The sequence below is a fragment of the Plecotus auritus genome, assembly GCF_963455305.1.
Source record: "Plecotus auritus genome assembly, chromosome: 6".
Classification (NCBI taxonomy): Eukaryota; Metazoa; Chordata; class Mammalia; order Chiroptera; family Vespertilionidae; genus Plecotus; species Plecotus auritus.
Window position 1 is genome coordinate 159,356,698 of NC_137773.1, and position 26,251 is coordinate 159,382,948.

A 26,251-nucleotide genomic window follows, 5' to 3' on the forward strand; every position below is an offset into this window, starting at 1 on the left:
CTAAACCAATGCCATTCAGTCCTGGGCTTCTGGAGCCACATTTGTAGTTACCATTAACCAAAAAAACCACATGACTACCTTTGAACACAGTATTGTACTGTACTATTCTGACACAAATTTGAAATGCTATGGGTTGGTGAGTGAAAGAGCCACATGCAGCTGAGAGTCCCAGTTTTATATCATTGTCCTAGATCTTTTTGTTTTGTGCAAGTGTGTTTGGGTGGTTGTGGTTTGGAGTTCCTGTAGGAGAGGAGTGAAGGCATTCTGGGTGGGTGGTGAGGGGTAACTACTGTTGGAGGACAGAAAATAAAGTCTCTTTCTAAAGACTTTATGCACACGACTTAGTACTTTGATTATTCTAGTGATTGTTACACTGGATCAAAAAATTCATTTACCTAAAACATTTATTGTAACTAGATAAGAGTAAATATGGTATAGCTTTTAGTTTGACTACAGTGGGTGGTAAATCTCAGATTTAATAAGCTTTATGTTAGAGTCAGGCAAAAAGGTACCAGATTCTGACTTTGCCTTCTTCGACTTCCATTAATACCCATTCAGGCCACCCTGGACCTCACATATATCCAAACCCTTCCCTGGGGAGCTCCTATTGGCTTTGTTCCTGTGCCTTGACAGATTAGCAGGGAAAGGGCTTTATAGAGGAGAGGGGAGTTCAGAGGTGAGAGAAGAATCAGAAAACGAATGCCATGATTGGCAAGAAGGCAAGGCTGATGAAAGTGGGAAATGCCCTTTCATGTTGAGACTGGGAGGTCGTTGGTAACCTTTAAGAGAATAGTTTCCTGCAGAATATTGAGGTAAAGCAGATTGAATCTCGGGAGGGCGTGTGTGTAGGTAGAAGCAGAAAGCTGGCACTGAAGGGGCAGGAGAAAGCTGGACTAGTAGCTTGGAGAGTGATGTTTAGGAGTATTTCAGGGTTTGTTTTGTTGTGTTTCCCTTTTTTGCATGGTGAAGTCTGAACTTTTGTAACCAAGTGTTAGATTCACTGATAAAGGAAAAAGGAGCAATTTGATCAAGACCACATGTTTGTCTTGGAAAGAAGCACAAATACTTCTGAAAAGAAAGGGGGAAAGAGGAGTGAAGATTTTGAGGGACCAAGATACCAAGATAAGGAAGAAGCCCTATAAATAACACATTCAGTACTTCAAGATGTTCTTGCCAAAACCTGTACCTTTCGGTTGCCTTTCAGACTAGAGCTATGTGCCAGCCAAGGCAAAATTACCCTGAATTTATTGAGGAAGTGGTTTGGCACACGGCTTCACTCCACCTGCCAGTGTGGTGGTGGTCTGGTGAGAGAGGCGTGACTTGCTTGTGGTTTGGTCGCTCTTTGTGGACCTACCATATCCATCCATGGAAACTGCTCCCCGTCTGTGTTCCTCTCAGGAATGAGTCGGAGGGATGGAGGTGCCAGTGGCTGTAAGGGGGGCAATGGCCTTACCTAGGCTCTCTGGAGAGGCTGGGAGCCTGGGGACAGTTGAGAGGTGCTGGGCCAGCCGAGTGCCAGGTTCGAGACCAGCCCTTTCCTTTATGGAAACTGCTATGGCTACAGAAGCTGTCACTAGTAAATTTGGAATTTCTTCAAATGAGGGCTCATACAAGGCTGTTAATTTTTTGTCTCACAAGGACACTGAAAACAAAATCGCCATCTATTATCACCAGCATTTCACAAAAGGGAGGATATTAAACTTTATGAAAAACAAATACTTTATCCTTTTCCCCTTATTTTTACCATTTGGTGAAACTTTGTCTTGGACTTGTATGAACCACTGACTTGCATCACTGACTTGGCTGTTCATTTTGGGGAACTTGTTCTAAATACGTGTGCTCCTTTTCACACTTCACCTCACAGGCAAAAGCGAGGGAGCTCTTCTTGTGGCTGGAAACTGGTGTGAGCTCGTGCGTGAACGGGAGAGAGGGTTACTACCCACATGAGATTTTTATATTGGGCCCATTTCTGAGCTACCCTCACTTGGGCTCACATCCATTCCTCTCCTTTTACCCATCTTCTAACAATTTACCATGCGTTTTAGTCATTCCTTGTTGGCCCTCTTCTTAGCTGGGAGTTTTATGAGAGTTAGGCCCTAGCCTCTACCATTTCTGTGACTCTTGCACCCAATACAACATTGAACACATATTAAGGTCTAAACAGGTATTTTTCATTGGTTTATTGTACTAACCCAATCAGGATTTATTTTCTACTCTCACTGTTCCTTGCTTAGTAGCCCCAGCTGCCAGAGCCACCGGAATTTCCCTTTGCTTCCTGTTGAGGCTCTTCTCCAGAACCCTGTCCTGTGTTCAGGCTTTGCACAGAGCAAATGTGTCAAAGTCTCTTAAAGCGAAGGATGGCTCTAAACTGTTTGTTACTGCGGAAGGAGAAAGGCATTTTGCTGGGAGACCGACACTCAGTGCCCGCAGCTGTCCGCTCCTGGCTGCTGGGTGCTGTCGCCTTGGCTGGGGCAGATGAACACCGTGTCCCTGCTCAGGTTTCAGTGGGGGCGGGAGGAGGCTGCAGCCGCTCCTCCAGAGCTGGTGGCTGCACCTCACGCACTCTTTTACTAAACAAATCTTGACTGCTCTGCTTTTGTCTTTTTTAGCAAAGTCTTACTTGGTATGCCTTCTCATGGCTTCGTGCGGGATTCATTGTTAATAATGTGAAATGTTTATTAACCAAGTGCTAAAATGGCTAAATATTGTGACAATGCCTTTGGCTAACAGAATTCTAGAGCTATAATTAGCGGTCAGAAATGCACTGGATTTTAGTGGCTATCCCAAGACTTACGTTGGCACTCATTTTATTCATGCTTATGTGGTTGGTGTTGAATGTTGGTGTTGAATGTGCCTGTTTGAGAGTCTTTGAACTTGTGAGCCCTGGTTCTTAAAAGAAGTACCACACACCAAGCAGCCAGATAAACTGATTAAAAGTATTCATTTATTTGCTGTAAGGCATGAGTCCAGTTAGTGTTTTTAGAAGACTATTAAGCCTGGTATTTTTAAACTTCTTAAAATAAACGTAGACATTACCTAATTACCATGTACACTGTATTTTTAAACTATATGCATATAACAACAAACATTAAGTACGCTTACTAATGATCAGTATCTTCCGAACTAAAATCAGGGTAGTATATGGTTTGACAGTTTTCTGAAATATTAATAAACATACAAGATTGTATACATAAATTCACGTTTTGTTTATTTAGCAAGTAATGGCTTAACCAAGCACTACAGGCAAGTGTCTGGAAAGGGGCTTGCGATGTCTGGTTAGCAGAACCACGGGAGTCTGGGCAGGCCAGGGAGAGGCCCTTGGCTCTCCTTCTGCTCAGTGAGGATGGGATGTAGATGTCGTAGTTGTGTGTGTGTTGATGTATTCAGAGGCTCTCTGGTTTACTGATAACACTTTAGGGTTGTTGGCATGAAGTATGTATGATTTCCCAGAGACAGTTTGTTCTCATTATCGTCACTGCTGATCCAGGTTGATAGGTCTCCATAGCCTCTTAATTAGGCTGCTTTATCCATTGAGGGTTGACTGTGTAGCTTCCTATTTCTGAATAGCTTGATGTTTTCAGTGTTCGGGTTTTTCCACGTTTTAAAACAGTGCTTTTTTCACTTCACTCCTGTAGGCAGTGCAGTTAAAATCTAAATGGCCTGGTAGGCACTTACGGTCCTCTATGATCTGTTCCCATTCGTCTTTCCAGTTCTGTTTCAGCTACATTCACATCTCTGTACCGAAAGCTCTCCACTTGGGCCCCGGTCCCCTGGAAAATGGCCTGTTTGGCTAAGCATCACTTAGGTATTATTACACTCTGAAACCTTCCCTGTTCCCTTAGAATAAATTTCATGCCACCTCTGTTCCTGGTTTGCATTATACTATATGTAGTACAGTGGGCATTAAACTCTATGTAGCAAACCCATAATATTAGGCCACTATTTTATGCTTGATTTCTGTGAACCAAGTGGATGATCATTTGAAAAAATAGCTCACACACATAACAGGGTACTTGGAGGAAGTCGAATTGGCAAAAAAAGGTGTATCTCCTGGTCTTAAAATGTTGGCTTTGTTTTTCCTTTCCATCTTCTCTCTCTTTAGTTTTTTGGTTTTATTAAAACTATACACCAACATAGTTTAAAGAATCTAAGATTTGTTACAAAGAAACAACTGTTCCCAGCAGCCTTCCTGGATCTTGCTCTCTGGAGGAAACTACTTGCATCTCTTTGGCTGGATTGTTTCACTATTTACCTCCCTGTTTTTAGGCAGGTATAGCCACACTAGGGCCCCTAGTGCATGAATTTGTGCATGGGTGGGGTCTGGCCGGCCCACCCCCTGATGGGGGCTCATGTGGGTGGGGGGGGAGGGGCCACAGGAGGGCTCCAAGGTGTGTCTGGCCCGTCTCGCTCAGTCCCGGTCTACCGGGGGATGTCCGACTGCCTGTTTAGGCCGGATCCCACAGGGATGGGGCCTATACAGGCAGTTGGACATCCCTCTCGCAATCCGGGACCACTGGCTCCTAACTGCTCGCCTGCCTGCCTGATCGCCCCTACCTTGCCCCTCTGCCAGCCTGATCAACCCTAACTTGCTCCCCTGCTGGCCTGATTGCCCCTAACTGCCTCTGTGGGAGGCGACCTGGTGGATCAGGGGAAGGCACCACCCCCATTACTCTGCTGCTGCTGCCACTGCTGGCCTGAGCCCTTCACAGCCACGCCGCCTCGGCCCCCACAGCCGCTGCGGCTTTGTCCGGAAGGTTGTCCGGAAGATGTCCGCCCTAATTAGCATATTACCCTTTTATTAGTATAGATTACTTGCTGTTTCCATTTTTGGCAACAACTCTGGATTCACAACAATGAATGGTGAAGGTTTAGTTATTCTTCTGCCACCCCCCTTCCCAAGTACCTTCCCCCATACTATTTATGATACTGTTACATCATTGTTCACATTATGTGAACATTATTCACAGCTGTACACAGTACCACGGTAGCCAACTGTGATCACTTCCTGCATAACTTTTTTTTCTCCTGAAGTATTTTTTTCTCTCCTTTCTCCCTGCTGTCCATCTCCCTCCCCACCCCATAGTTTTTCATACTTATCACTAATTCAACTTCAGATGCTTTCACAGTTGTCTAAACCTCCTCAAAAGACATCCAAATGCACTGGGCATTGTATATGAATTTCATATTTTTTTAAGAAATCTCTCCTGGAGCCTGACCTGCTGCAATGTGGACAGGCTCTCTCTACATGGTCTTTTGGAGATTTTCTATAATCTTCTCTAGAGACCTCAGATGTCTGAAAAGATCTCTGTTCTCCCCTCGTACTTGATTTTGTTTGTGTGGGTATGGAATTTGTGTCGAACATTATTTTGAAGACATTGCTCCGGTGCCAGCTCACTCCCAGTGTTGTTGAAATCCAAAGCCAAGCTCGTTGATTCCTTGTACATTATCTTTAAAATCCATGTTCGGGGAAGTTTTCTGAAATTACTTTTTGACCTCCTCTCTATTTACCCCTTCTGGATTATTGTTACTGTTCAAATCTTGGACCTTCTTATGGCCCTTTGATTTTTGTGTATTTTTCTCTCCTGCTTTTTACCTGTCTTTTTCTACTTGGATAGATTTCAATTTTTACCCTTCATTGAATTCTGGAAAAAGATTTATGTTTGCTTTCATTTTTAATTTCCAAAAGCTCCTTCCCCCATTTTATTGAGATACAATTGACATACAACATTCTGTTCGTTTAAGGTGTACAACATAATGACCACAATAAGTGTAGTTTACATTCATCACTTCGCATAGTTACAATTTTTTCCCTGTGATAAGAACTTTTAAGATCTACTAGCTTAGCACGGTCACATATACAATACAGTATTAACTGTAGTCAACATGCTATACATCACATTCCCAAAACTTACTTATAACTGGAAGTTTGTGCCTTTTTGAATGTTTTTAGTCATATTCTTGTTTCATCGATGCAATATATTGTCTCTGTGGGTATAAGTTTATTTTGAAATGTTCTTCAATGTTTGTTTTCTCTAACTGGCCATCTTCTAGTTTGTTTTGATCGTTGTTTGCCATTTTAGAGAGGAACCATGTTCCTGGTTATCTGTTACTTAGTTAGGGAGCCTTCAATGTCTTTCCTCTGGGCTGTTCATATTCCCCAAAGGAAACTGTGTGGAGGGTGAAGGCCAGGCTGTGCTCTGGGAGCTGAGGGAGAAAACGGGGTCTGATTGCCTGGCATGCATACGCTCATTTTTCAGTCAGCACCTCTGCCCTCATCCATATTAATGTCCCCTGGTTCAGAGACCCTCAGCTTTAACCTTTCCAGAATATAAACCTCCATCTGGCAGGGTTTCTATTGCTTTGTAACAAATTACCACAACTTGAGCAGCTCAAAAACAATACACATATTTAGTACCTACAGGAGTCAGGGCATAGCGTAGCTGGGTGCTCCGCTCAGGGTCTCTCGAGGCTGTGGGCAAGGAATCAGCTGGCCTGTGTGCTCATCTGTCACTCAGGGTTCTCGTCCAAGCTCACATAGTTGTGAGTTCAGTTCCCTGAAGCTGTAGGACTGGAGCCAGCAGCTCCTGGAGGCCACCTGCAGTTTACGTCATAGCAGATTACATCATAGAGGCTTGCTCCTTCCAGGCCAGCAGAGCAGTCTTTCTCTCCAGACAGCTAAGACTCATATGACATAACCTTTTGTAGAAACCATCGAGTGAGTGGTAGCCCATCAATGTTGTCTTAGTCTGTTGGTAAGAAGCAATTTACAGCTTCTGCCCACACTCATGTTGAGATGAGACAGAGTGTGAAGAGGAAGAGATCGTGCTGCTCATGTTAAAATTCTGCCTATCACAGGGGGTCTGACTGCTGCTGATATACCTTAACCAGTCCTTAGAACCTTTCCCTGCCTCCCTCTCAACTTCCCCACGTGCCACACATTCCAGAGTTGTCTAGATCAGTGGTCGGCAAACCCATTAGTCAACAGAGCCAAATATCAACGGTACAACGATTGAAGTTTCTTTTGAGAGCTGAAAACCAACTTCTGCGCATGGGCCACGAAGTTTCAATCACACTGTATGTGCGCGCCCACACGTGGTATTTTGTGGAAGAGCCACACTCAAGGGGCCAAAGAGCCGCATGTGGCTCGCGAGCCGCCGTTTGCCAACCACTGGTCTAGAGGGTTATGTAGTATACCTGGGATTGATGTTGGCTTTCCTCACAGCCAGTTTAGGATTCAGCTTCCTTGGTCATGTCAAGTCCTTTACCACTTGTCCATTTGCCTTCTAGCTTCCAAACTTCTGTTGATGCTGTCCCCATCCTTTTGTGTTTATGCCTTTCTAAAAAAATCCCTTTACTGTCATGTTTAGTGGTGGGAGAAAAAGAAAAGTTGGTACATTTATTCAACCTACTATCTTTATGCACATGTTCTGAGATTGCCCCCACACACCAGTCCAACACTTAAGTTATGGGAGTTTTTTGTTTGTCTTCTAAGAAAGAAAAAAATAAGAACTTAAAATTTCCCCACTTATTTTTATATCCTTGTATGCTTTATTCTTATTTTCCAGGCATGTGTGTGGGCTCTTAGCCACCTTTTGTACCTCTAAACCAGACTCCTCAATTTAAGCTTGGAGCGACTGCCTCCTCCTCTCTTAATCAGAACTTTTCCTTTTAAAAAAATTTATTTATTGTGTAAAGTATTACATATGTCTCCTTTTTTTCCCATTGACTTCTCCGGCCACTCCCACCGCCCAGCACATGCCCCCCCCCCCCCCCTACTGTCTGTGTCCATGGGTTATGCTTATATGCCTGCACACAAGTCCTTTGGTTGATCTCTTACTCCCCCCCTCCCCCAGAACTTTTCTTATCTCTTGGCCCTTTCTATAGAACCTATACTGAACTGGCATCACCTTAGCAGTTTTCTGAGAAGTATGTTTCATAGGGAATTGGAAATACTAGCTGACATATTTGTTATACAGGACCCTTTTCTGTTTGGGGAATGATGGTTTGTACTCCCTTTAGTATTTAATATTAAATGACATTTAGAGTCATTTTAGGAAGCAAATGATACTAACTTGAGGTAGCTTATGCACTGCATGTGTTAATTTGCAAGCTGGTGAAAGTCCTGTGTACCTGCTTACTGCTGTTGCCTGCTGCTCAGCTAGACAGCAGGACTGAGATTTACCGATGAGATTTAGCAGTGGGAAGGAAGGCAGAAGCTACCCTCCAAGCCCAGCCCTGTGTTTGCCATACCAGCCATAGCCTCACTGATTCAGTCTCTCTCGGCCCTTTGCAAACATAAACAGCCTTCCCTTTTCCCTCCTGGCCAGCTGGGGCCAAGCAAGAAGCCAGTGACTCTCTCCCAAGTGCAGTAAATAGCTCTCCTCACCTCCTGACCCTGTGATTTCCTGGTGGTTCTAAGTTGTAGATCCCAATGGAGAGGGAGGGAACAAAGAGATTGTAGAGGCCTGGGCTTTACAGAGCATTGAGCAGTGGATGATTGTATCCTCAGGCAGGGGTTGACCTCCATTTCAGCACAGGTCATTCCAGTGATTGCTGGACCTCCCAGTGCCACTGTGAACTAGAATGGAGTGGAGTGGATCTGAATTCCTGGCCTATGTCTGGGACCAAACTAATTTCTGAGCTGGGGAAGTAGGTGTCATCTTTTATACCTGCTTTTTTTGAGCTTTTCCCCTCTCAACAAAAGAACTGTTTATTTTTTGTTCTTTTTTGCAATTTAGGGGCATAATATTTGGATTATTATTCAATCAAACTGACGCTTGTTTCCACAAACCATCTTTGGTTTTCATTAAGCAGGGGGTTCTCATCATTTTGGTAGTTGTCACATTATTATTGAAATCCCCTCTGAGTACTCTGTGTGGTATGTTTTGTTTTCAGCTAGTGCATTTCTACAATTAAAGTGAATCAATTTTTGTTTTAGAAATTTTGATACCTATTAGCAGATCACAAGATTTTATTTTCCTGTTTAATTCCAGCTTCCATCCAAATGTGAAAGAGAAATGAAACAATAAGGAAAGGCATACTAGTTAATGTGATTAAACAAAATGGGTGTGAGTCCAGAGGCAGAGAATTTTATTGGCAGCTCCATGGATGTGGTGGAAAGAACAGCACTGTAGGAAAGCCTGATTGCATTGGCCAGAACTGTGTGACTTCCGAGCTTCGGCACTTTGTGCAAACACATCACTTAACCTGCTGCATCTGTTTCTCCATCTTTACAATGGGGATAATGCTATCTTTCCTGATATACAAAGGATTTGAGTAAACATTTTTTTAAGTCAAAGTTTATGAAAGAACTTTGGAAATTATGTTTCTCATGCTTAGCTCAGCTTATTAGATGTTCATCCTCAGCCAACCCTAGTTGAGAGTAAGGCCCCCTTATGTTCGTGGTTTTTTAGGTCTTCCTTTACCATCCCTAGTCTTTTTCAGATTATCTTGAAAATAGTTTTCTTTTTAAAACCGTGTCCTTGCTCTATATATGGGTCTCATTTTTTTTTTCAATATTAGTATGTAAATTTCCAGTAGTGGTAAATTATTGCTTTATTTTCTAAAACAGCAGCACCTGAGGTAAAACTGCAGTTGAATGGCTATCTGGTAAGAGAGCTTTTTGTGGCGTTTTGTTATTACCGAATTTGAAAACATTGTCATGTGATGCTGAACAGTAAGTGGTACATATTTTGTTTGAACAGCTCATAAAAATATTGTTAATTGCTGTTATGTGGGAAATTCCCGGTGTCTAGAAACTTAAAACCTGATGTCAGAGAGATTGTGTGTCCACATGGCTATAGCATTCTTTGTAAACATCTACAGATAGATACATTCTTTCTGGTTTGGAACAAATTCCACAAAAGCTCTACAGCTCCCATAGGCCTCCAATCAGATTCCTTTGAAGGTGTATCAACTTTCTGCTGGAGAAAGACACCATTTCCTCCTTGTTAGGAAAACAGGATTTTGGATGGGCTTTGTGGGAAGGCCATTCTTGGTGGGCGTGATCATGTTGTTTTAGACCTTAAGTTTCTGAGTTAGTTTCCCTCTCTTTGGGCCCATCCTGTTCCGGAATAGCTGCTTAGATACACTGGCTACTACTGATGGGGAATTCATAGTGGGCACCAGCTTCTCCGGGAGTCCTTTAGGTTGGCCCTTGTCTAAAAGGTCTTTCCAGGGGACAGTAGCGTGACTGGTACATCCCTAGAAGTACCACCTTGTATGAGGAGGCACTCTAACTTAGTTATTGGGACCATGGCAGTGATTGCTCCACTTTTTTTTTTTTTTAAATATATTTTATTGATTTTTTACAGAGAGGAAGGGAGAAGGATAGAGAGTTAGAAACATCGATGAGAGAGAAACATCCATCAGCTGCCTCCTGCACATCCCCTACTGGGGACGTGCCCGCAACCAAAGTACATGCCCTTGACCGGAATCGAACCTGGGACCTTTCAGTCCACAGGCTGACGCTCTATTCCACTGAGCCAAACCGGTTTTGGCAAGATTGCTCCACTTTTTAATAGCACTCTCCATGTCACTAGCCTGATTAGTCATCTTAGTGAAGTTTTCTGATTTTTCACATTCAGAAATTTCCTCCTGCCACTCACTTCTAGGTTACTAATGGCTACCGTCTTATGAAGGGATGCGGAGGACAAGAAATTTTTTGTTTTCTTTTTCATAAAATCCCTCTGGGTGTGCTAAGAAGACCTCATGGAGAAGGCAGCTTGCATTCCCTAGAGAGTATGTCTGTTGGGAGACCCTGTGAGCGATGGGGATTCCCTTTGGTAGACTGCTACATTCCTATTCTTTTATCATTCTCTCGGAATTTCTTAGCAAAAGTAGAGTAAATTAAGAATGGATTTTGAGTAGTATGTTTATTATAGGGAATATAGATCTGATTGTGGCTCTCCTCCTACAGCATTACCAGGATTGATACTTTTCTTACTGCAAAGAATTATAAACAGTGGAGAGAACTAGGTAATACAAATGGTCATTTAAATCTAGAAGATTAGGAAAAGTTAGTAGTTATTGTCACTTAATGTCATCTACAGCTGACTTCTCAAACTTCAATGTGCATAGGAATCATTTGGGGACCTTGCACATTCTGATGCATAAGTCTGGGGTGGAGCCTGAGAGTCTGCATTTCTAACAAACTCCCAGAGGATGCTGATGTGGCTTTGTCCAGGGAGTGCAGCAGTTTGAGGAGCAGTGGTCTGTAGGAGTTTAGAGTATATGCAAGTCTACCTTTTAATAATAACTCTACATATTGAATTTTTTTCTGGGCCAGGAACAGAGCAGTAAAACAAAGATAAGAGGATAGCACTAAATCTGACAACAGGAATTCAAAACTAAGCTTTCCCCTGTACTACTTACCCTTGAGCAAATCTCCTTTTGGGCCAAGAAAATTCTTACGCAGAGGGGGGACGGAACGGGGCGGGGAGGGCTGTCCAGTGCGTTGTAGGATGTTAAGCAGCATCCCTGGCCTCTCCCACTAGGTGCCAGTAGCGCCCTCCTCCCTAGTTGTGACATTTTGAATGTCTCCAGACATTGCCAAGTGTCTCCAGGTAGGTGGAGGGGTGGCGGCAAAATCATCCCCAATTTCAAACCACTGCTCTATAGGGCCACTGTTGAAATGTGGGAGTTTGGGTGTTTTTGTGATGTGAGAAAAGCATTTTATATGAGCAACTAGTTTTCTCATGAAGCCTTATGCAAAGATTCTAAATACAAGTTTCAAACATCTTCAAACACAGATATGTGTTTTTTTGTTCCTATCTTTCCTTAAACCTTAATTTCAATCTCCCAATTTAGAACTTTCCACACTTGCTAATCCCTTAGAATAAGAATTGAACTAAATACGTCATTCTAAAGTATACTTGGACCAGCTTTTGAAATTGAAGTCACACTTCTTATTGTGGAACCAAAAGTATCTTCTGTTATAGGAAGGGGACAGAAGGCTGGTAAACCAAACACACGCCAACCTGAGGGAACCTGGTTAGTCATTTTATAAGAAATGGGTGGGGTGCTTGATAGTGGCCTTCTGGGATTTGTAAACTTTTGCCATCCTCCCCCGTCACAAGGGGCTGTGGATCCTAACATTTCCAGTGAGAACTTGAAAGAAACAAAAAGTAAAAGTTTTGCAGGCCAGTATATCGTAATAATTTTTACTTCGTTCTCTGGTTAAGAAGATGCATATGATAAAAAGCTGCATGAATTCATCTCCTAACAACATTGGAGTCTCAGGTGTTTATAGGCCACAGTGGTGTTTCCCGTGGGTTCTCAGACCCTTCGCAGTAATCCCCCAGCCCCCTGGTTAAACCCACACATTACAGACCCACACCCTGACTCTTCTCCAGGACTTCTATTTCATGTGCTGTGACTTCAAATGCAGTTGATATTATTTCACTTAGTATTATTTTTCTTATAACCCACCCTTCTTCTCCATTTTTTACTTTAACCAGAAGTGTAGCACATTTTTTTTTGTTATTACATAGCTATGTTCATGTTGTGTTTTTGATTCCTTAACTCCCTTCCACCATACTTTTTTCTGAACTTTCAGAAAAGTTTACACCCGAAGTAAAAGCTAATTACAAACAAGTGGCAATCTTGATTTGGATTTCTAGTGATGGGTGACGAGCTGTACAGTGTTAAAGTTCATATTCTAAACTGGTTGTCCTACATCCTGTAACCTGTGCCAGTGGTTCCCTGTGCAAACCACCTGCTTAAAGATCACCGGGAGAGCTTTTTAAATATATGGATTCTTGTGTCCCCTCTGGATATTCTAAACTTAAAGTTCCATAGATAATTTTTTAAAATATTTTTTATTGATTTCAGAGAGGAAGGGAGAGGGAGAGATAGAAACATCAGTGATGAGAGAGAATCATTGATTGGTTGCCTCCTGCATGCTCCCTACTACGGATCGAGCCTGCATCCGAGGAACATGCCCTGGACCGGAATCAAACCCAGAACCCTTCAGTCCGTAGGCCGATGCTGTATCCACTGAGCCAAATCAGCTAGGGTGCTCCATAGATTATGCTGATGAACAGTGAAGTTTGGAAACCACCAATTTTCTGTACAATCCATAAAACCTGCTTATAGTGGCATACTGTTCAACCACCTTCGTTTTATCTTTTTTTTCTACACTAAAGGGCCAGCAAAATTGGACCAAGTCTAGGGTTAGACTGACTTGAGTTTTTTCTGGGTCTCTTAGTATCACCAAGCTGACTGAAGAAAAGTGGATGATTTTGATCACAAGGGTTTTAGGTAGCAGCTTGGAATGTTACCTACCGGTACTGGGTTTTAGATGGCATTGGTTCCTCAAAAAAAGGGGAGGGAGGCTTAGAGTAGCTTTTTACCTTTATGTCTTAGATCAGTGGTTCTCAACCTTTCTAATGCCACGACCCTTTAATACAGTTCCTCATGTTGTGGTGACCCCCAACCATAAAATTATTTTTGTTGCTACTTCATAACTGTAATTTTGCTACTGTTAATGAATCACAATGTAAATATCTGTGTTTTCCGATGGTCTTAGGCGACCCTGCTAGCGGTTCTCAACCTGTGGATTCATTGCTACTGTTATGAATTGTAATGTAAATATCTGTGTTTTCCGATGGTCTTAGGCGACCCTGCTAGCGGTTCTCAACCTGTGGGTCGCGGCGACAGGTTGAGAACCGCTGCTGTAGAGCCTAAGACCATCGGAAAACACAGATATTTACATTACGATTAACAGTAGCAAAATTACAGTTATGAAGTAGCAACGAAAATAATTTTACGGTTGGGGGTCACCACAACATGAGGAACTGTATTAAAGGGTCGTGGCATTAGAAAGGTTGAGACTGCCGAAACCGGTTTGGCTCAGTGGATAGAGCGTCGGCCTGCGGACTGAAGGGTCCCGGGTTCGATTCTGGTCAAGGGCATGTACCTTGGTTGCGGGCACATCCCCAGTGGGAGGTGTGCAGGAGGCAGCTGATCGATGTTTCTCTCTCATCGATGTTTCTAGCTCTCTATCCCTCTCCCTTCCTCTCTGTAAAATATCAATAAAATATATTTTTTTAAAAAAAGAAAGGTTGAGAACCACTGTCTTAGATAATCATGAACTAGACCCAAGAGGACAGTTCATCTTTATATCTGCAAAATCTGTGTTAGTCTTGTCTTCATCTACTTAGTTCACTTTTCAGTGAAAAAAATCAGTGATGGTTTGAGGAAAGTACAGTATAGGGCCACAGGTAGACAGGTGTTTTTTGTCTTTTATTTCTCTCCCTTCCCTCTTCATCTCATCTCTCTTCTAAATGAAGGAATTGGACCTTATATCTAACCACTTAGATATAAGGGGCATCTTGAAGACAAGGCATTTTTGTCTTGTTCATTATTGAAACCCCTAACAGTTAACACTCTGCCTAATACATGGTCATTCAATAAGTGTTTGAGTGAATGAATCCAATTAATACTAGACATTTATTTAAAACAGCATGTTTGCCTGCTTTTTTTGAAATTATTCTAAGTATTGACTGGTACATAAGTCTCTCCAAGTAAAGACCGTTTAGTTTGGCTGATATAGATCCTTATCTTTAAAGCACCTGTTACTAGTTAGGGTTATTAATGTACTTCTGAATACAGAGCACTTGGACCCAACACAGTGCCTTGGAAGGGTAGTATGGCCCAATTATGGTGTAACTAAGTATAAATAACACTGATTTAACAGGGAAGGGGTAGATTAACGTCCCAACTACAATATTTAGAGAACCTGGTTATGGAATTTATTGTATGTTGAAATGAAAATTGAGTAACTTGTAATTAGATACTTGTCATCGTTTTCCTTCTCCCTCCCAACGTGGTTCACAATGTGAAAAGTACTGCAAACTGTTGTACTCCTCCTAGGGTGAGATTATGGAGATGCCAGAGCAAGGAAGAACCCCCGTCAGTGGGTCGGAAATGATGTGCTGTGAGCAATAAACAGCCTGCTGTGCTTTGTCACTAATTTATTGTAACTGTGTGCTGAGGGGTGTTTTTGGAGTATTGTTTACATTTTCGTGTGTTGAGAGGTTTTGACAATTGAGGGGTTTCTTGCTTATTCACAGATAAGTAGGCTAAGAATGGACTTAACATTAGTTTATTACTCACCTTACTTGGTCTAAGGCTGGTGGGTTTGGTGCAGTCCTGCATCAGATAGTATCTGAAAGATACGTCTGTTTTGTGGAGAGAATCCACACGTTAAACAAAAAGGGAGAGGAGAGGGGATCTTTTTCCTTTCTTAATACACTGCAGAAATTGGGAGGTGCCTCCATCTACTTATCTTTTGATATATTCTTTTCAGTGCTGGTCCCAAAGGCGATAACATCTATGAATGGAGATCAACCATCCTAGGGCCTCCTGGATCTGTGTATGAGGGTGGTGTATTCTTCCTTGATATCACTTTTACACCAGAATACCCCTTCAAGCCTCCGAAGGTAAGCGATTCCTCTGATTTATACTAAAATTTACATATTCCCGTGAGAGGTTATTGAAGCTTTTAAAATTGTTTTTAATCACACAAAAACAGATTTGTGTATTACACCTTAATGCAACAATTTTCAACCCTTTTCATCTTATGGCACACAACTAATTATTAAAATCCTGCTGCACACCAAAAATTATGTATTTTTGCCTAAATAGACATGATTTTGATTCATTCACACCAGATGGCTTATTGTGTTGGCTGTTGTCATTTTTCAGTTTAAGGAAAAGGAGTTTAGTTCCCCTAATATCAATAGGCATTGCATGTTTTAAAAATTCCTGTGGCACACCAGTTGAAAATTGCTGTCTTAATGAATCTCTAAGTACATTGGAATGCAAACAAAATACTCCTCTGGGTTGACTTTGCCTCATTTGGCAGAGACCATTTCTAGGAATAAGGGCTTTGTTTGGTCCTGCTACAGTTGTCTCCCCCTCCCCCCTGAGCAACGCGGAGGTAACCACGGATAGTGCCAATACTAAGTCTACATGTACAGTTGACTCTAGAGCAACGAGGAGGTTGTTCTGATCCCCTATGCAGCTGAAAATTCACGTGTTACTTTTGACTCTCCCAGAACTTAACTACTAATAGCATATTGCTGACTGAAACCTTTATCGATCAAGTCAATTAACACATTTTATATGTTATATATATTACATAATGTATTCTTACAATAAACTAAAAAGAAAATGTTAAGAAAATCATAAGGAAAATGTATTTATAGTATTTATGGGGGAAAAAATCCACATATAAGTGGACCCACACAGTTCAAACCTATAGTCAAGGGTCAACTGTACTGTTTTTTTCCTAAACATATATATCTATGACAAATTTATAAATTAGACATAGTAAGAGATAAAGAACTACTACTAATAAAAGAACACTATAGCCCTAGCCAGTTTGGCTCAGTGGATAGAGCATCCTGGGTTTGATTCCGGCCAAGAGCACATACCTGGATTGCAGGCTCGATCCTATCTCCTCTCCCTCCTCTCTGAAATCAATACAAATATTTTTTTAAAAAGTACAATATAACACACTGTAATAAAAGTCAGGTGAATATAGCAGTAAGTGAAAAAGGGTTACCTGAACAAGCACTACAGTACCTGATAGCTGATCTGAAAAACCCACCAGATGGCTATGGGCGGGTGACGTGTACACCGAGGATATGCTAGACAAAGGGATGCTTCACATCCCAAGCGGGACGGTGTGAGATTTCATCACGCTACTAAGAATGGAGCATAGTTTAAAACATGAATTGTTTATTTCAGAATTCTCCCTTTAATATTTTTGGACTGCCGTTGGCCGTAGGTAACTGTACTCATGGAAAGCAAAACCGCTGATAAGGGGGACTACTGTATTTATAGTGACATAGCAATTAATCCCCTATTTTCTGCTCAAAAAGTTTCTGAACAGTTAAAAATCATGTCAAGATGTCTGTGCACTGAGTACGAATCAGAATATCGTACCAAAGCCTCGGATTCTGTTCCTTGTCATCTTTTGGTGATGCTAAAATCCGTACCCTCGGCTTTAGATTTCTCATCCAGGACAGGTGGACTGCCCAAATCATCTACCTCCTGTGACAGTCAACAATCTGCGATTCTCATTCAGACTGCCAGAAGGAAAACCTATTTTGGGGGATGGGGTAGACTCTTAGCAAGAAGTGATTGAATGTCTGTCAATAAAAATAAGTAGTCAGGTTATAGGTTATTTCTACTTTGGAATGATTCCAAGGTATTACACAAACAAAAATTAGACCAACCAAAAGAACCCAAGATCATGTGGCTTATGTCTGTCTCCTCACCTGTGGAGACACCATTATAGTGAATTCTGTACAGGATATCTACAGAATCTGATGTGAAGGTCAGAAAAGGCAAAAGCAAATATGTCCTAATTTTATTTCAGCTTTTTGGATATGTGATCATTGTTTAATTGCCTTTATGATTCTAAAGCTTACATTGAGGCCTTGTAGTACTACCAGCTAACACAAGAGGTCAGCAGGCAATTAGCTATTCAAAGTTGGAAATGTTATGAATTATTTAAAACATTACAACTGCTGAAGATGAATTCAAGAAATGTTTAAATGACCTTGCTTTTTGTTGATGAATATTTTTAAATGAAATTGACAGTCCCTGAGATTGTACAATGAATACTGTTTAATCTCAGATAGTCTCTTAACCTATCTCTTACCAGCTGTAGTTAGTGTTATTCACCTTTTTGAAAACTGTTTTTTACAAGTTTTTAATTAGGGCCACTCAATTGAAAAGGTAATTTAGTAAAAAGCTTCATTGTTTGATGCTTTCTGTTTAATGCTATCTTTTTTTTTTTTTTTTTTAGGTTACATTTCGGACAAGAATCTATCACTGTAATATTAACAGTCAAGGGGTTATCTGCTTGGACATATTGAAAGATAATTGGAGTCCAGCACTAACCATTTCTAAAGTCCTCCTTTCTATCTGCTCACTTCTTACAGACTGTAATCCTGGTAAGGTTAATAATTCTTTACCTTGTTGTATTCTTCCTTGTCTGAAAAACACTTGTTTTTCACATAAACCAAAATTTTATTTTTCTAACACCTTTCGAAGGACAAAAATAGATTTTTTAAAGAAATCTTGAATCGAGAGAAATTCACTCTAGTAGTTGAATCAATCTGATTGAAAAATGCAGCAACTTCACCATTAATTGATATGTGTTCTAGGAACAAGGTGTTTTAAACTAAAGACATCATTCTCCTTCGTACAGGGTGGGACAAAAGTAGGTTTACAGTTGTGGGATTATTTATTCTACAATACAATAATTAATAAAGAATAAATTGTTTTGTGTAGTCACAATTATGGATCTACTTTTGCCCCACCCTGTATATTTCTCTTAAAAAAAAAAAAAAATCAGAGTTCTAAGTGTTGAGCCGTCTGCAGGTTTACTGAGTACTTACCCTGTACCTGGTTACTGAGGTGGTGTTCATTTTTGAAAGTGATATTTCTTTGCTAAACATTTATTGACTACCAGACTGTGATGTTAGGGGTGGGGAAGCAAATATACAATTAATTATTAAAGATTCTAGTTAGGATTCAGAGAAACACTATACTTAAAGTCCAGGTTCTTTCTGGGTAACAGTGTAGAGTTAAATAGTGTTACATTGCAACAGCCATGAGGACTACACAGTATTCAGTGTCATCATTGCTGCCACTGAGTGAGTGAGAGGTCATGTGAACACAGCTGGGTGTTCATTGTAGTCTGGAGCCTTGAACATTCCAGTTTCTATTGAATTTACCCTAACACATGACGGCAAAAATCCCTCTGTTTGGGACATGATTGTTGGGAGAGGAATGGAATGAACGAAGGAGATAAAGCATTCTATTTTGATAACAATTTTTTGCCATATTCTGAGTAGTTTTTTAAACTAAAAATATGATAGAGTGGCATTTCAAAGATGGATTTGATCACATGTACTTGGTACATTTCTTCTGAAGCTGCCAGTAATTTAATTGCTAAGACTTGAAATATTCTTTTCCTTTCTCCAAAGTAATCTACATTCTTTTCTTCCAGCCGACCCCTTGGTGGGAAGTATTGCCACTCAGTATATGACCAACAGAGCAGAACATGACAGAATGGCCAGACAGTGGACCAAGAGATACGCTACATAAATTGGGTTTTCACAATTCTTACATTATTTGTCTGTCACAGAGAGCTGCTTATGATTTTGAAGGGGTGGGGGAGGGTGGGAGTTGGTAAAGAGTAGGGTATTTCTATAACAGATATTATTCAGTCTTATTTCCTAAGATTTTGTTGTAACTTAAGGTATCTTGCTACAGTAGACAGAATTGGTAATAGCAACATTTAAATTGTCATTAGTTCTGCAATATAAGCTAAAATGTAGTACAGAGAAGAATAGACTTTGGATTCGGTTGCTTGTAGTCTGTAAATTTAAGCCAGCTTAATTTTGTGCAGGTTACACACATGGCCATTTCTGTGAAAGTCCTTCCAGACTGCATACTTTTTTGTTTAGAAAAATTGAAACTTGTTTTCCCTTCTTGGGAGGGAATATTGATATTTAACAGTTTTTAGAGATTGTCATCTCATAAGTTAAATGGACATGTGGCTTTAAGACACTTTAGGAAATGAGTAGTTATGTATTTTATTTTATATGCCAATCTACTTTATTGTGAAAAGATTAGAGGTTTGAATCAGGACTTGTGAAAACCTGTAGTAAAATACCTTAAGCTGTTAACTGTAAGGTGTGGAATAGGAGTTGCTCAGTGGATTGGTTATATGTTGCAGACTACTTAAGTCTGCATTTGTTACTGTGCTAATAAACAATATTAAAACCACCACCTAATATCCCTGTATTCATTTTCTTGTCAACTAGATCTTTGCTATAAAGCATCCTAGACGTAACTGCAAACTGAATGGATTGGTATGTAACTCTAATTTATACAGCAGCCTTACAGGGTAGATTTTGAGGTGTCTTAGAAGAGGTTAGATAATTGAACCTGTCACCTTTCAGAAATAGACTCAAAGATGCATCTTTTAAAAAGCATTTCCAAGTTGCAGATGCTGTGGTAGCAAGTACATGAGAAATGGGTTCTCTCATGGATAGATTAGTGCAGCCACATTAAAGGGCAATCTGACAGCACCTAAGTGTTCATATCTATAGGATGCGGCAATTCTATTTGTATCTACTCCAGAGAAACTCACCCAGGTGCATGGGGTGAAGGCACGTACACATTCATTAAGCGTTTAAAAGGAATATGGTAACATTCCAGCATAGATCTAAGTTCATTAGAAAAAAGCAAAGCTGCAAGATGATCTAGTATATTATCTAAAAATAATTGTAAAAGTATTTATCGTCCTATGTAAAATACACAGGGAAAAAAGCTGTAAGTGGGAGAGCAGATAGGGAATGACTTAACCTTATCTGAGCAATAATTTTAGACCAAAAAATGTACTTGTGATGAGAAATTTTAAAGAATTATGCAGTGGTAGCACTAGCCTAACCTTAAAAGCATTCCATTGAAGATGTTAAAACTTGTTATTTTCACATTTCTTTGCTGAACAGCTTATTTCATATTTAAATCAAATAGTTAACTGCTTTCACATTAAAACCACTAAGTAGCTTGTTTCCTACCTTTAAAATTAGTTATAAAATTGAAATTTGCTAAATACAGTGAGCTCTGTTGCTCAGAGCTTGCCAAAAATCTTGAGAGAACCTTAGCACAAACTCAGATATCCAACTTGAAGACTATTTGTACTCCAGTATTTTTATGATACATTTTATCCACAGGACTACATGTCCAGAAAACTATTCCAGGAGGTATAGTATTCCTTGTGGAAAACAAAAGATTTACTGTCCTTATGTGCCTAGCAGTTTTCTAAAGAAACAGTTTGAATATATTTATACCACCCACTACCTCAAGTCATGCTAAATGTGTAATTTGAACAAAGCTAAACCACAGGGTTTGTTCTATTTAGCAAGATCTCCTCTAGATAAAATTCAGCTTAGCACTCAAATAGTTTACTGTTTGATCCAATTTGGACACACAAAAAATGCCATTTTATAATCCTAGGCATTAAATGACTTGTGAATTTTTTGGAAACAAAGTTATGTTTGAGCTAAGAATGCATAAAGTTATACAGAATGATAGCTTTTGAAACATTAAAGGGGGGACACTACTTATAGGTGTGTATATATAAATAACAAAGGTGCTAATATCAGGGACAAGTTTCAAGCAACCAGAATGCAAATATTTTATGTCAGGCAATAATAATAAGCTTAGCCCACATAATTTAATCATAGCCTTACATGCATTAAATTGCTTCCTTAGGGATTTCTACCAGACCAAAGTAGCTACAAATGGCCTATTTTAAATATGTTCACAGATACATAAGGGCAATTGCTATTCAACAAATAACTGTGGAACTGATTTTTAGTTCTCAGAACTAGAATTCCCTTTGTTTTTCCTCCCAGGCAAAGGAAAGCTGGATTTGCTCTGGGGCTGGGAAAGTTTGCTGGCTAAGAGAGTGAACGGTTCAATCAGAGTTTTCCGATCTGTAACTGTTACCTCCCACAGTCGCACCTTCTCGCTTTTTGCCCATTGCTGTGCCACTTCAGCATCCACTTGTCTCTGCTCAGAAAGGTCGAGTTTGTTTCCTAATACAACAATTGCTACCTGAAAAGAAAAAGGGATAAAAAGATCACACTCTGCCAACATCATCAGTTCCTAGGCAAAATGGAGAAATAAAGAAAATTGTCCCATTTAACCATTTGCTACAACAAAACTGATTCTCAGAGGTAACCTGAATGACAAAATAGCAGGACACAAACCTGACTCCCTCCATAATGTATTTCTGTTAAAAACCCAGAGGTTCATAGCTAAGATTTGGAAACAGCCCATGTGCCCATCAGCAGATGAGTGGATAAAAAAGTTGTGGTATATTTACACAATGGATTACTATGCAGCAGTTAAAAAGAAGGCTCTTTTACCCTTTAAGACAGCATGGAGGGACTTGGAGAGTATTATGCTGAGTGAAATAAGCCAATCAGAGAGAAAAAAGTATCACATGATCTCACTCCTGTGGAATAAAACAGAAGACTAGATCCAGAGACACAGAACCAGGAACAGACGAATTTCAGAGGGAAGTGGGGGAAGAAGGGTAGGAGGGGGGTGATTAACCGGGGAACAGTGGTGAATGCCTGGGAGGGGTGGGTATGAAATGGAGGGGGTCAATGGGAAAAAACAAAGGGGACATCTTTAATACTTTCAACAACAAAGATAAATATTAAAGATGCAGATGTTCTACAGGCTGTTATGAAACATTTTAAATTAGCAACAGGTGAAGTAACTCAGAATGGAAGCTAGACTTGGAGAAATTAATATCTAGGATACAAACAAAGGTGTACTGAAATATGCCTCCATTTCAGTTTCTCTAGTGTGTGCTGTTTCCCTATACCTACTTCAAAATACACCAGAGGACTCCCAGAGCTGTGAGTTCTACCCCCCTAGAAACTAAGTTCTATGAGAACAGGAATTTTTGTTCTGTTCACGCTATTCCTAATCATAGAAAGTTACCCGATGCAAGCACTACTTATTTGTTGAACATATGGGCCAATAGGAACATTTTACAATAAATGCAAGGCAATCATTCACAAATGCTTTCTACACACCAGGCACCTGTTTCAGGTGATTGAAAACCTGCAGTCACAAGCCCCCGGGGAGGGAACAGGAAAAAGGACAACCAACCAGGTTTCCAGACACTGACTGTAAAGCCAAACCATCATGTGCAAGTGGAGGAAGTGCACCAAGAGCCGGCAGAGACTGCTCCTCCGGGGACAGCTCTGAATGCGGGCCTTTGAGCCACTGCTGTGCTCCTGCCTCTGAGGCCATGCCTCCCTGGAAGGATGAGGAGCACGCACACCCTGGAGCTCTGGGTTTCCCCAAGTCTCCCATTTCTCAGCAGGAACTGTCTCTTTAAGCCCTTCTATCATCCTTCATCACCTAGATTTTCATCTTCACATACATCCCCTAGTCTGACCTCCATCTCTCCTTCCTCCCCAATTGTACAGACTGTTCCACTTTGCCCCAGACTTCTGCCTCCAACAGTGTCCCTCCCTAAAAACCCTAAATCTGCGGAGGCTAGTGCTGCTATTCCCTGCCACTACCTGCTTCCCACCCCCATTTTGTTGCTGTTCATTACAGACCTGGCTTGTGGTCACCCCACACTACTTTTGTCATAATTCCTAGTGATTTCACTAGCCATGTGGGTGACCTGTCCAGTAACCTTGTCTCTAAAGATCTTAATCATTCTAATCTCAGCCATTCACAACCATGAACACATCCTAACTCTGACCATTATAACTGCTCCCCTCTATGAACTCAATTCCGGGAATCCCACTCTGACCTCTCTTCCTAACACCCGACCACAGTTCTAAACACCACAAGGACCTACCATCCACTGGTTCTCCTACCTTAATCACTGTCCTTCAACCCCTCTCATCTCAGTTTCTCACCCAGTTTCGGTTATTTTAATTTACTCCATTGCTGTCATTATCCTATTGTGTTCACCTGGTAACCCCCCCTACTGTGGTTACATTTAACTCTTAACTGGACTCTGCCTACATCACTTACTGAACATGTATAGAAAAACAAATTCATGACCACTGACCTCAGGTGAGGTGGTGGTTTCCAGCAAATATATTACATTTACTCTGGAGCTAAGACAACATCTACCTTGCCCTTTTCCCCAACCTCCAACATCTCTTCCGTCACCCACCTTACTCAGAGCAAATGTCCATACTATTTCAGTAAGAAAACACAAGCACTGAGAAGAGAACTTTCACATGCTTCCACCACACAGGTCTTCTAAGCCCATGCATGCACCCATCCTCCTTAACCTGGACAAGGATGTCACTCCTGTATCATCCTCTCTTCTGTATCCATTTTCTTTCTATTGAATCATTTCCATTAGCACACATTATGTCTCATCTAAATAACAAGCCTCTTTACAGATCCTTCTCCAGCTCCTCTCTGTTCCCTTTATAAGACAATATGTTTACCCTTTGATGCAAAACTGGCAAAGAGCTGTTTGTTGTGTTCAATTCTCTCTTACATCCAGTCCAATCAGACTTTATCTCACTGTTTTATTACAACAGTTAAGACATCCAAGTTACTGAAGGCTGGCCATTTCTTCATCCTTTTTTTTTTTTTTAAACCTATCTGCAGCATTTGACAGAGTGTGATTACTCCTTACTTTTTAAAGCGCCCTGTGTCTTCCTTGCCTTCTGGGACACCCTTATCTCTTGGATTTCCTCCGACCTCACTGGCCACTTAGATTCCTTTGCTGGTTTCTCTTCAGTTCTCCAATGGGGTCAATGTTTAAGTGCTCCAGGGCTGCAGCATTTTAGCTAAGCTCCTTACTACTCACCTTGTCCCTGTCTGTTGACAGCAGCCAAAGTGATCATTTTAAAATAACCCCAAAGATGCTCAACCTCAATCATATTAAGGGAAATGAAACTACTAAATTACCATTTTCACCCAGAAGATTCACAAAACCCCAACAGTTTAATCACACATTGTTGTCAAGGATGGAGAAACAGGTTTTTTCATAGCATTCCTATGGAAGGCATTATATTTACTCTTTGACTCAAGAACCCCTGCTGCTTGATCTTACAATTATACGCTAAAATGTACAAAATAGTAAATGCAAATGATTATTCATTGTAGGAAGTACTAGCCAGAGCAATTAGGCAAGAAAAATAAATAAAAGGCATCCAAATTGGGGGGATAAAGTAAAACTCACTGCCCTGGCCAGTTTGGCTCAGTGATTAGAGTGTTGGCCCATGGACTGAAGGGTTGTGGGTTCGATTCCCTGGTCAAGGACATGTACCTCAGTTGCTGGTTCGATCCCTGACCCCAGTTGGAGTCAGTGGGGAAGGCAACCAGTTGATGTGTCTCTCACATCAAAGTTTCTTTCCCTCTCTCTAAAAATCAATGGGGAAAAGAAAAGGTAAAACTCACTATTTGTGGATGACATTACTTTATATATAGAAAACTCTAAAGACCACCACCAACTATTAGAAATAATAAAGTTGCAGGATAAAAATCAATCAATATACAAAAATCTGTTGTGTCTATACATTAACAACAAACTTTTTTAAAAATATATTTTTACTAATTTCAGAGAGGAAGGTAAAGAGAGAGAGAAACATCAATGATGAGAGAGAATCATTGATCGGGTGCCTCCTGCATGCTACCCCCTCCCCCGCACTGGGGATCGAGCCCGAAACCTGGGCATATATATGCCCTTGACCAGAATCACCTGGGACTCTAAGTCCACAGGCCTGCGCTTTATCCACTGAGCCAAACTGGCTAGGGCAACAACTAACTATTTAAAAGAGAAATGAAGAAAATTCCATTTACAATTACAACAAAAAGAATAACATACCTAGGTATAAATTTCACAAAGGAGGTGAAAAGACCTTGCACTGAAAATGAAGGGGACCAAAAGTTTTGCCTTTGGAAATAGTGATTTTAAACCCAATTCTTCTGAAACAAGACTCAGAAAGAACTTCTCTCTCCTGTCTAAGAGATTCAGATGGCAAAGCCTGCCTCCGGAAGGGGACCTCAGCAAACCACCACAGACAGGAAGACTCCAAGCAGGAGCCTGTTAGCTAGATACCCCGGGTCCCATCGTTTCTGAGTTGCCTAGCAAGGTTTTGCCTGCCATGTGTTACACTCTTCCACAACTACCTGTAAACCACCATTCTCACTCTTCAAATCTAAGATCCTGTTTCCTCCTCCTTTGTCCAAAATGTAGTATGTACCCAATGCTGCCTCACTGTCTTTGGAATTTTCAAGCATATGTGAATTCCCTGGGTTCATGTATTAAAAATTGGATTTTCTCCTGTTAATCTGTCTCTGCTAATTTGATTGTTAGCCCAGCTAGAAGAATTTAGGAGGTGGAGGTGGGAGGAAAAGTTGTTTTAGACACCCCTGCCCCACCCCCCACCCCCACCCCCTGCCCAGTTTTGGAGAGCCAGCCAGGAGAATTCACTGGCTGGAATACTGCTTATTCCCTAGACTGCTGCAACTAAGAGATAATGAACATCTGACCACAGCTGGCTGAAGATGGTAAGCATTTTACCCTGTCAGCCTCTGATCTCGTGTTTGTGGGCTTCGATGAAAGTTAGAAGCAGTAAGAGTCCTTTTTCTCTCTTCTACATTTGGATTGGCAAGAGAAAATATTTGTGAAATGAATTTCCTGGGCAAATGT

The 26,251-nt window shown here is 40.9% G+C and overlaps 2 protein-coding genes across 5 annotated transcripts in view; one reads left to right on the forward strand and one right to left on the reverse strand.

The window, feature by feature from the left end:
• The window catches only part of LOC308252075 (ubiquitin-conjugating enzyme E2 E1), a 58,668-nt gene extending 39,498 nt beyond the window's left edge, over positions 1 to 19,170 (forward strand). The window contains exons 4-6 of the mRNA XM_080676059.1: positions 15,311 to 15,443; positions 17,822 to 17,969; positions 19,031 to 19,170. Of these exons, the coding sequence (XP_080532185.1) occupies positions 15,311 to 15,443; positions 17,822 to 17,969; positions 19,031 to 19,128 (379 nt within the window). The 3' untranslated portion in view covers positions 19,129 to 19,170. The remainder of the gene's footprint in view (positions 1 to 15,310; positions 15,444 to 17,821; positions 17,970 to 19,030) is intronic.
• NKIRAS1 (NFKB inhibitor interacting Ras like 1) overlaps positions 1 to 26,251 on the reverse strand; it is a 107,076-nt gene that overhangs the window by 18,221 nt on the left and 62,604 nt on the right. For 3 of the 4 annotated variants that reach the window (XM_080676063.1, XM_080676062.1, XM_080676064.1), the window contains one exon: positions 19,183 to 21,651. In XM_080676063.1, coding sequence (XP_080532189.1) covers positions 21,409 to 21,651 — 243 coding nt within the window. In that variant the 3' untranslated portion in view covers positions 19,183 to 21,408. Of the gene's footprint in view, positions 1 to 19,182; positions 21,652 to 26,251 lie in introns of those variants that run through there. The other variant, XM_080676065.1, reaches the window with a different exon arrangement.